The sequence below is a fragment of the Salvelinus sp. IW2-2015 genome, linkage group LG20 (assembly GCF_002910315.2).
Source record: "Salvelinus sp. IW2-2015 linkage group LG20, ASM291031v2, whole genome shotgun sequence".
Taxonomy (NCBI): Eukaryota; Metazoa; Chordata; class Actinopteri; order Salmoniformes; family Salmonidae; genus Salvelinus; species Salvelinus sp. IW2-2015.
In genome coordinates this window covers 42,017,420-42,027,588 of record NC_036860.1, presented here as the reverse complement: position 1 = coordinate 42,027,588, position 10,169 = coordinate 42,017,420, and the positions used below count along the sequence as shown (strand labels likewise).

Below are 10,169 nucleotides of genomic sequence, written 5' to 3'. Positions count from 1 at the left end.
AGATTCAAAGAGGAGTCCGTAGTTTGCTTTCTAATGATCATGACCTTTTCGTTCATGAATTCTTCACTGCTGAAGTGAAAGGCATCCTCTCTTGGGAATGCTGCTTTGTGGTTAGCTTTGCGACACTATCAAATATACATTTTGGATTGTTCTTATTCTCAATTAGGTTGGAAAATAGGATGATCGRGCAGCAGTGAGAGCTCTTCGATATTGCACTGTACTTTCTTTCCAAGCTAGTAGGAAGACTTCCAGTTTGGTGGAGCTACATTTATGTTCCAATTTTCTGGAAGCTTGCTTCAGGGCTCGGTATTTTCTGTATACCAGGGGGCTAGTTTCTTGTGACACAGTAGCTATAAAAAGTGATTGAGTAGGCTGCATAGATTTCATGACCAGAAGCTCAAAAGATAAAAAACGCAGCCATTTTTGGGGTGGTAAATTGAAATTTGCTGTCGTAAATGTTAGCAACACCTCCGCCTTTGCGTGAGGCGCAGGGGATATGGTCACTAGTGTAACCAGGAGGAGAGGCCTGATTTAACACATTAATTTCATCAAGTTTAAGCCCTGTTTGTCAGGCCAATCACATCAAGATTATGATCAGTGATTAGTTCTTTGACTATAACTGCCCTGGAAGTGAGGGATCTAACATTAAGTAGCCCTATTTTGAGATGTGAGAGATCACAATCTCTTTCAATAATGTCAGATATGGAGGTGTCACGCCTGCTCCCGCTCATCCTCCCTGGCGCTGGAAGGCACCAGGCTCCCCAGCTTTACATACTCCTGCCACCATCATTATGCACACCTGTCTTTCCCCGTCATGTGGATCAGCGTATTATTGGACTCCCCTGGACTCAATCACCTGTTTATTACCTCCCCGTCTCTGTTCCCCGCTGCTGCATTAATTGTCATTTGTCGTTGTTTACCCGTGTGCTGACACTGTTGCTGTTTTGTTACCTGTCTGTTCCTGAATAAATGTTGACTCCCCGTWTCTGCTTCCCATCTCCAGCGTCAGTCCTTACAGGAGGTCTAGCTGTGTGGGTTAATATAGTCAAAATGTTTGTCTTGGGGTAAGTTGAGCCAATGGCCATGGGGTAAATTGAGCTAACGGTTGCGCAACTTGCCTTTGGCTCAAATTGAGGTGTTTTCTTCCCAGGCATAATGCAAGCGATTATGTCGCTGGGATCTGAGGTAACAGGGCCTGGCCTATGACTCCACCTTTGCCTCTCCCGAGCCAGTTGGGGAATGGCAGAGTTGAGACACGATCAAACATTTGGGAGAAAAAGGGGGTAAAGTTCAAAAAGTGTATTTAAATTCTCTTTTAACACAGGTTTAACACCTAACAAAGTGTTTGTTAGGTGTTAAACCTGTGTTAAAAGAGAATTAAAATGATTAATGGGAAAAAACGATTGTTTGGGTAAGAAATATTGACATGGTTTTAAAAATGTAGTGGTAATATTTCATTCAATACAGAAATGTGTAGGCGGCGTAATTTACCCTCTCCTGTTGCTCAATTTACCCAATAGCTTGTCCGGATATTTTTTAAACGAACGTTTACTTGAATTCTGATTATTTCCAGACATACACAACATCCTGAAATATATGTAGATATCTTTGTTAGAAAGAATACTATATTTCCCTTGACAGAGTGACGTTGAATGTAAATTCTCTCTCAATTTACCGCACTCTCCCCTATGTGATGATGCCTAACTGATTACAAGAGCACAGTAAAAGCCCAGTTACCAGTACCTGAACATGTGAGAAGAGTGTAGAGGCCATAGTATGTAGGCCAAACCACTTACTCAGTCCACTTGGAAAAACGTGCATTTGTAAAAAAAAAAAAAAAAACGATGTATTTATATAAAGTGCAGCCTCCCTCTCTTAGCTAGCTAGAACAGTTAAGTGTTCCAGCTAGCCAAGAAGTGGGAAATCGCGGGCAGTAGCGCGTGCCTATCGGATCTAACTGGCGAAAAGGAGGCCCCTGCTTTATTCGAGGACGCTTGGAAGAGACTGACGAGCTCTCTACAATAGGTATTTAGCTAGCTACTTGGAACAGTAACAAGAGGTAAACACTGGAAATACATTATTTAATTAAATGTAACTTAGCTAGCATTGATGAAAACGAAACATTGTTTGATGAGTTGGTTGTTATTTAGCTAGYTAGCTACTAAAACATAGCTATTGCTAACTTTTTTTGCTAACGTTACGTTACTGTAGCTAGCTAACTAAGTTACTGTATTTGGGCACAGTGATAACGACAGCGTGCTAGCAATAAGTTGTTTTTGATGCTTTGTAGATAGTGGTGTCAGGCTAACTAGTTAAAATGTTTTTTATTAATGTATTAGACTCTGAGTGAAGACACTGGAATACGATGAAAAAATATGATAACCAGCAGGCCAGACCGACTGCAGGTTTGTGAAATTCAAATCAAATTGTAACGTTATGTCACCTGCGCAGAATACAACAAATGTAGACCTTACCGTTAAGAAAAATACCTATATACAGGGGGTACCCCACACCCGCGTTCTTCATTGCTGCGACTTGCTTGTGTAACAGTATAACTTTAGTACCGTCCYCTCGCCCTGACACGGGCGCGAACCAGGGACCCTCTGCACACATCAACAACGGTCGCCCACGAAGCATCGTTACCCATCGCTCCACAAAGGCCGCGGCTCTTGCAGAGCAAGGGGAAACCTTACTTAAGTCTCAGAGCAAGTGACGTAACTGATTGAAACGCTACTAGCGCGTACCCGCTAACTAGCTAGCCATTTCACATCCATACACTTGCAAGTCGAGATTTCTGCTCTTCACTCCGTTGTCAGTTTAGCCTACATTTCACTGCTCTTAGTAGCAGAAAGCAGTTTTCGGTTTGGCTCTTTGATTCAAGTGTATGTGGCGGTTCTAGCTTGTATGGCGCCCTGGGTTCCCCTCCCTCCCCCTCCCTATTTGACACTGATGTGTGCCACAGAAAGTATTTGACTCTAGCYACAAAATAAAGGTAATTAGAAGGGGAAGGGGGGAGAATTCTGGCAGGGGGGAGGTTTTCGGCACAACACCAGTCCCGAGTCAATGTGCGGACAGTGAGTAGCAGCAGTATAAAATAATATAAAAAAGATCGAGGGGTCAATGCAAATAGRCCAGGTTGATATTTTATTAATTAGAATGTGATGGGTGCATTCATTGTCAAAACATTGTCAACACTGTCATGAGAAAAATGTAATGTCTCATGATCATTTGCTTTCCAGGCTGCCTCTCTGTGCCTCTGTTTAACCAGAAGAAAAGGAGCAGGCTGCCTTTGACATCCAATCCCTCAGAGAAGAAATTATGCTCCGGCAATGAATACATGCCTACACACAGCTCTGCTTCATCCATCATCAACACATCAGGTAAGAGGAGTATAGGCTACTTCTCATGGACTTCAGTGGTAGCAATAATCAGATGTGTTCTGTGATTCATAAACTTTGCTTTTATTATTCATTTTTCTTGGATTTTAAAAGAGCGAGAGATTCTACTATCTCAGTCACTAGATGGCACTACACACAAAGAAAAATMTTTTTTGCTGCCTATATCTCAATGCTATAACAGAATATTTTTTACCTCTGCTCAGGTAACACAGGCTATTACCAAGATCAAGCCCCAAGGTGTCCTGCACCTGCTGCTCAGGACAATCAGTGGAGCAGACAAGGCAACCAGCAGCAGTCTCAACCACAGTCACAGTGTCCTAACAGTCAACCTGTGCTGGTACCTGTGGGGAGAAGCTTTGCACCTCCACACCCATACAACGCTGGGAATACAGGGTATGGAAATTTGATAGGTCTCTCTGTAGAGGCAGTCATTATAGTGCAGATAAAAAGTTAACCTGCAGATGAACACTGTCTATATACTGTATAGTACTAGAGATTTTTTTTTTTGACTGATGATTTTGCAACACACAAACCTGTCATATCAGTGTTTCGCATATGTCCAGTCTGCAGATGGGACAGCCACCAGTGAGGCAGGACTCAAGAGCCTCTACAAACCCCAGACAGAGCAACTACAATGCTCCTTGCAGCAGTGGGAACACACAGAGCAAGCCGGTACCCCCAAGCAGCTACTCTCAGATGGGTCAGCAGCAGTCAGGTTACAGACAGAGACAGGACAACCCACCAGAGCCTCCTCTTTACTCCCAGCAGTCTAAACCCATTCCCCCTCCAAGCAGACCAAGTCATGGTCCTGGACCACAGAAGCAGAACACATCCTGGAAGTTTATAACCACCACCAACACTGGGCCACAGAAACAACTGATGGAAGACAGTATAGACACATATCAAACTCAAAATACCTCTCAGTCTCAGGTACAACATGTAAGTAATCTGTGCTAATTGTAGTTTATAGTTTAACATACTGTAGGACCCTCAAACTCCACTTTGGACCTCGATGCCGTTAGACCTGGGCCACCAGGTGGGTGCAATTAATTATCTGGTAGAACAGAAAACCAGCAGGCCTTACCACGTAGGGTAACAGCTGAATACCCCTGCTGTAGGAAAACAAAGGTTTCCGTCAATTACTTACCATAAAATAACAATTATATMGTTTTCATATTTAACCCAATTGTAGGTATGTTTAATCAAGTTAAAAATATTGTTAATATCTTTTCATACTAGTCTTGTAAAATGTATGTTGTTTAATGCTAGATCAGTGATTTAAAGTATTAATGTCTCTTATATTGTGACGGCGCCATCTGTGTTCCAGGTCAAACCAGCAACTGAGAACTGTCTGAGGATCCTGACTGCTGTCATTGATGGCATTAGACACTGGAGCCATTTCAAGGACAGAGCCCCGTACCTATTTGAGATTTTCGGTAAGTTCTCAAGAAGTGTCACTTTTCTAACATTGTATTTACTATTACTTGTACTCTATACACAATTTTTGTAATGTTGTTTTATTAATTTATATTCTATGTCTGTCCCACAGCCACTCTTGACTCTGCAGTCACCGCCGGGTCTCATGGAGCTAAGAACTTCCTCATGAGAGATGGGAAAGAGGTGGTGCAGTGTGTCTTCTATGAAAATGTGAGTCAGAAAAACACTTCCTCTTTAATAGGAAATTGAGACGTGCAGTTACAGGGCTGTCTAGAGTTAATCAGAGGACAACAATCAATTACTTCATGTTCAGCACATTTTTTAAGGCCTAAAAAATCCACAGTTCTTTTCAGTATCAAGAACTTTGGTGACTATTTTATTTCAACAGGATACTTACCAGCTGCTACTGATCACCAGCATTATAGAGCAGTAGTTTGTTTTTCAACATTGCTGGAGGATATGGCTTCTCAAATCGTACTGTATCTCCAGGGTGGATACCCATTATGTTACCTTTACCATGWTGTGCTGAATGTATACCCTTTATGTCCCCACGAGGAGCTGGAGCTGCCCAGGCTGATCCGAGGCCAGGTGCACCGCTGTGTGGGGAACTACGACCGCACCAGGGACACCCTCACCTGTGTGTCTGTCAGGGCCGCTCTGCCCTCAGAGCAGAGGAACGCACAGGAGTCTATCAAAGCCTCGGACGCTGAGATGAGGGACCTGGTGAAATCACTCAGTGAAGTCTGATCAGCAGCACAGAAACACATAAGGGAGCTTCCAGCAACAGTTCAAAGGCAAAACAATTGTCTTTGTCAATGGGTTCTTGAGTATCACTATATGGCAAGTGCTCTTCTCTATTAGAAACTGAATGATCCTACTGTATATAGAGTCCTACTGTATGTAGATCCTTGACATGTCTGAAGATTCTCCAGGGATGAGTAGTACGTGATACCCCTATTTATTTTTGAAAGAATATTCTGAACTGGGCAGTTCAAGTGTATACAGTTTCATCTGCTTGCCTGTAAAGGGCGCCATCTGTTTGTGACAAGCAACATATTAAGATTGTATGTTTATGAATTTCCCAATGTTAAATATGTACATCATCAGATTACAGGTAAGATATTTAATATTCTTCTTGTGTATATAATACTTAACACATAAAAAAATGTAATGTGTGCAATTCTGTTTTTGGACACAAAATAAAAAACCCTTCTTCCTCATTTATTAAACTTTTTATTACAAAGAAAATTCACAGAACAGCAAACATTGTTAAGAGGCAAGTTCCAGATAAAACAAACACATTGTTGATGTAATAAGTCAAATTATATATTTTAAGGGGGGGGGCAGTTAAGAATGAAAAGTGAGCTACAATAACATACAGTTATTAGTTTATTTACAACCAACATATTACAATGGAAAACCTAGTTCTACTACTCTACAAAAACAGTTTCACCAGTGCTGAGACTTGACACACAATGTTTCAACATATCGGGGTACAAATCCTGTGCAGTAAGTGAACCCCAGTCATTCCCAGTATCAAGCACAGTATGAGGTCCAATACAAATACCAACATTTCTTTCTTGGTCTTTTCAAAACATGGCAACACAATTACATCGTTTTTTTAATCAGGAATTTTCCTCTAAGTAATTTTGGCAATTTTCAATGAAGTTCAACTCAGTATTAAGCTCGCATGCACACACACCTTGGAATGCAGTATGTATGTAAAAGCACACCGATTTGTTGAATTGGCTGCGTAGTCAGGGAAATTATACAATTTGTCCATGATACATGATAAGAATAAAACGATTCAATTAGGAGAAATGTGATGGCAAAAACACACTAATCCATTGGCTTATCTCAGAAGTTAATTATTTTTAGCCACGCTTTACATATTACCTGGATAATGTGTCAACTTAACACTGATAACTGCGGGCTAAGTTCAATTTGTACTGCTCTCAAGTTGTGCCACTCTACTTGGTGTATGGGCATGCCAGGAATTAATGCATTAGCTGCATGTCACAACCTTTTAATTTAGTGATTAAAGTGATTTTCCTCTTGTGAATAAATTGGCAGGGGCATAATTCAACACAAGTACAGCTCTCTCTCTCATTACCTTCAAGCTTTTAGAAGACATCCGTTTTTTTCTTCTATAGAACATTCTTACAAATTCAAGAAGATTATAATGTACAGAAGCACATCTTGAAACATATACAGGAAAAGTACAGCACACAGGGAAAATAATAACATGTGAACATTTCTACACTACAATATCCACAGTTGAAGTAGATAGTAACCTGATATTAATAAACTCTTAGAAAAAAATATGCAATCTAGAACCTAAAAGGGTTCTCGGCTATCCCCATAGGAGAACCCTTTGAAGAACCCTTTTTGGTTCCAGGTAGAACGCTTTTGGGTTCAAAGTAATGTAGAACCCAAAAGCGTTCTACCTGGAACCAAAAAGGGTTCTCCTATGGGGACAGCCGAAGAACCGTTTTGGAACGGTTCAGCCGAAGAACCGTTTTGGAACCCTTTTTTCTAAGAGTGTAGTATTGAAGTAACTTGTCTTGGTTTCGTTATAAAGGCACACGTTGGCATGGTCAGAGCAGATATATTATAATCTAGATCAGCTGTTTTACTATTTATTAACTAACCCCAACTTTATCTGCACTCTAGTCTAGAATTTCAAGACAATGCTATCTTATCTTCTTGCCTTTCGCCTGATTTCATGTAGTCCTGAATTATAGTGTATCGCTAGTATTGTGTTGTGTAAAAACTGAAATAATAATGACTTGGGCTAACAAGACAACCATATTAACACTAGGAACTCTGGAAAGGTTGGTAGAAGGATGCCATGTCATCCCAACATCACATTTGTAACAAATGCTTTTCACATGCCTTAAAAGTTGACTATCTGACACGTATTGTGTTATTATGCACACCTCTCTATCTATATTAATTTGTCTTGAAGGCAGGTCAGACACTTCTGTATTGTTTGGTACATCTCCATTGAAAAACATGTCCAACAATTTCTCTAGAATTGTTTCTGTCCAATGGTTCACTGCTTGAGACTTGTTGAAAATGTGAATGGTCTCCGACTTTTTAGAACCATGTTGAACGCTAAGTCAGATGGCGAGTCCCCAGGCTAATGTTTCACTGTGCTACACGTCCATCTTATGACATCCTTACAGCCAGAGTGTTGTTCAATGCTGGATCCAAACTGCATCTAGATCCAAACCTATATACAATCCCCTTTCCTCAAACTCCTCTGGACGGAGTCTTTGAATGCGCTCACTGTGTTGAGATCTATGGGTCTGAGTCAGTGTCATAACTTTCTGATCCTTGCTTTGTCTTGATGTCAAATGGGTCTCCTATTGTCTTGACTGTTCTCCAAATCCACATGAACCCATTGAAGATAGAAGCGTGTCCATGTCCTTTGATAACTGTAGAAATATTTCATATTGTCTGTTAATCTCATGCCACCCTTGACGATTGAAGATTCTCCTTATTGTCCAACCTTTTCTCATGCAAACAACTCTCTGATGATTCTGGAATGTTACACTTATTCAGTATTTCCCACTATTATTGCCCACTATTAATGTCACCATGGAGTCATTATGGTTATAGTCCTGACCATCAACCTCTGTCTGGTTACTGTAATGTTTAACCAACTTTCTATGTATAACATATGAATGTTTATGTATACTTCTGTCCATCTGAACAGAGGTTGTTGTTATCAATCCTTATGTTTCTTTCAAACATGTATTTTTTCCAGAAAAAATCAGAAAATGCAAAGTCACAAATTGACAGTAAAATAAAGAACATAACAATAAGGTAAATTATTAGATCAAAGAAATATATTTTGCTTGAAGGAAGACGGTACATAAATGTTATTCACAGTTGTGTATAGCCTAGTTGTATATCAGTGGGAAGGGCTTTTTAAAATGGCATCCTACAGAAGAAGTGGACGCAGGGGTTTCTCCATCTCCATGASATCATACACGGAAGTAGGGAGTATTGTAGTAGACTGACTGGATGAGGGTGGGGTCAGTTGTTGCCCTATAAGAGAGTGGGCAAGGGTGTCGGGGACAGGTGCTCCTTTGGGGCGTATTTGGCGAAGAAAGGCAGGAAGAGTGTGAGCATGACGCTGACGATGGCCAGCATGTATCCCCAGCCAATCTGGCAGTCTCCGGCATAATAGATGTCTGAGTCCCCGCAGAAGGATCTCACCAAGGTGGAGTTGAGCCCAAAGGGATAGACCAGCAGCCCAGATCCCATGATAAACACTGGAGGAGAGAGGAGAAATGGAAGAGGCTTTGGTTACAACCAGGGTTACATTCAAATACAATATCTTTAGACAGCACTTTGGACAACAAGATCCCCTATTGTTCAGCTTCCCACAAATATATCTTACATCCCTCCTTCTCATGTGCTTCTTTCAGTTATCCTTACATTTCAATCATCCTTCCAACTGAACTAAATCAAAGATCCAGCTGTAAAAGTTTACATCCGGGCTCTTTGCGTTCAGCTTGACAAGTGTTCCTGGTAATGTTGACCCCTGGCCACTTGGTGGCACTAGAGGTTTTGCATTATGAGCCGACAGCCCACAGATACGGTCAAAAGTGTAATTTAGGAGCTTCACTGTCTGCCCTATCTCCAGTTGCACCCTGAATAGCACCTATAGAAAAATAAATCACTACTGAGATTGAGTCTCAACTCAGCCAGGGAGTGATGGAGGAAGGACTGATTGAGGAGAGGAAATAGGCTTTTTATGTAAAAAAAGGAGCTCTGATGGCTCTGGATTGACAGGCCTGGCTAATGCAAAGTGAATCATGTCTCCCAAAAACCATTAGCACTTCTCATGCCAAACTGACGACCACAAGAAAAGAGCCTGGCACTTTAATACGCAGCAATCAGCTTTCCCAGACAGTATCACATCCTTAGTGCCCCATGTAGCGACTGGCTGAGAGAGTGGCTCAGTTTTTCAAAATTGAGTTAGGTCTGCCAGCCAGCGCTGCCAAGAAGCAGCTATCCATTGCTGAGTATCATCATTACTACTCTTACTCATTTTGAGGAAAAACAAAGGTTAGATTTCCATTAAACTGGACTGTCATTGTTTGTTTTCTACGATAAAATGAAATAATAGGGTACTATCGATAACGAACTATCATTTACAGCTGTCTGTCTGTCTATAAAACACATTAAACACGTATCATCTTTTGTTCATGTATTGATTCCAGAGTTTCTGAGTTTCAAGGACAGTGTAGCAGCAGAGTTGGAGTGTAATAGTGAAGTTATAAGATAAGGCAATGGGGATGTCAAGTATCAAATCGTTTT

General features: G+C 41.0%; 2 protein-coding genes across 3 annotated transcripts in view; one reads left to right on the top strand and one right to left on the bottom strand.

The window, feature by feature from the left end:
* Positions 1-1,690: 1,690 nt before the first annotated feature.
* Positions 1,691-6,054, top strand: LOC111980416 (spermatogenesis-associated protein 22). 2 transcript variants are annotated; one of them, XM_024011148.2, is made up of 8 exons: positions 1,691-2,059; positions 2,340-2,405; positions 3,240-3,380; positions 3,602-3,791; positions 3,962-4,337; positions 4,726-4,834; positions 4,948-5,045; positions 5,394-6,054. In XM_024011148.2, the coding sequence occupies exons 2-8, from the start codon at positions 2,366-2,368 to the stop codon at positions 5,580-5,582; spliced, it is 1,143 nt and encodes a 380-aa protein (XP_023866916.1). In that variant the 5' UTR covers positions 1,691-2,059; positions 2,340-2,365; the 3' UTR covers positions 5,583-6,054. The 2 variants fall into 2 exon arrangements, with proteins under 2 accessions (XP_023866916.1, XP_023866915.1); XM_024011147.2 differs by having other exon boundaries at positions 1,692-2,059; positions 5,391-6,054.
* The window catches only part of LOC111980417 (LHFPL tetraspan subfamily member 7 protein), a 237,858-nt gene continuing 233,741 nt past the window's right edge, over positions 6,053-10,169 (bottom strand). The window contains exon 3 of the mRNA XM_024011151.1: positions 6,053-9,118. Coding sequence (XP_023866919.1) covers positions 8,892-9,118 — 227 coding nt within the window. The 3' untranslated portion in view covers positions 6,053-8,891. The remainder of the gene's footprint in view (positions 9,119-10,169) is intronic.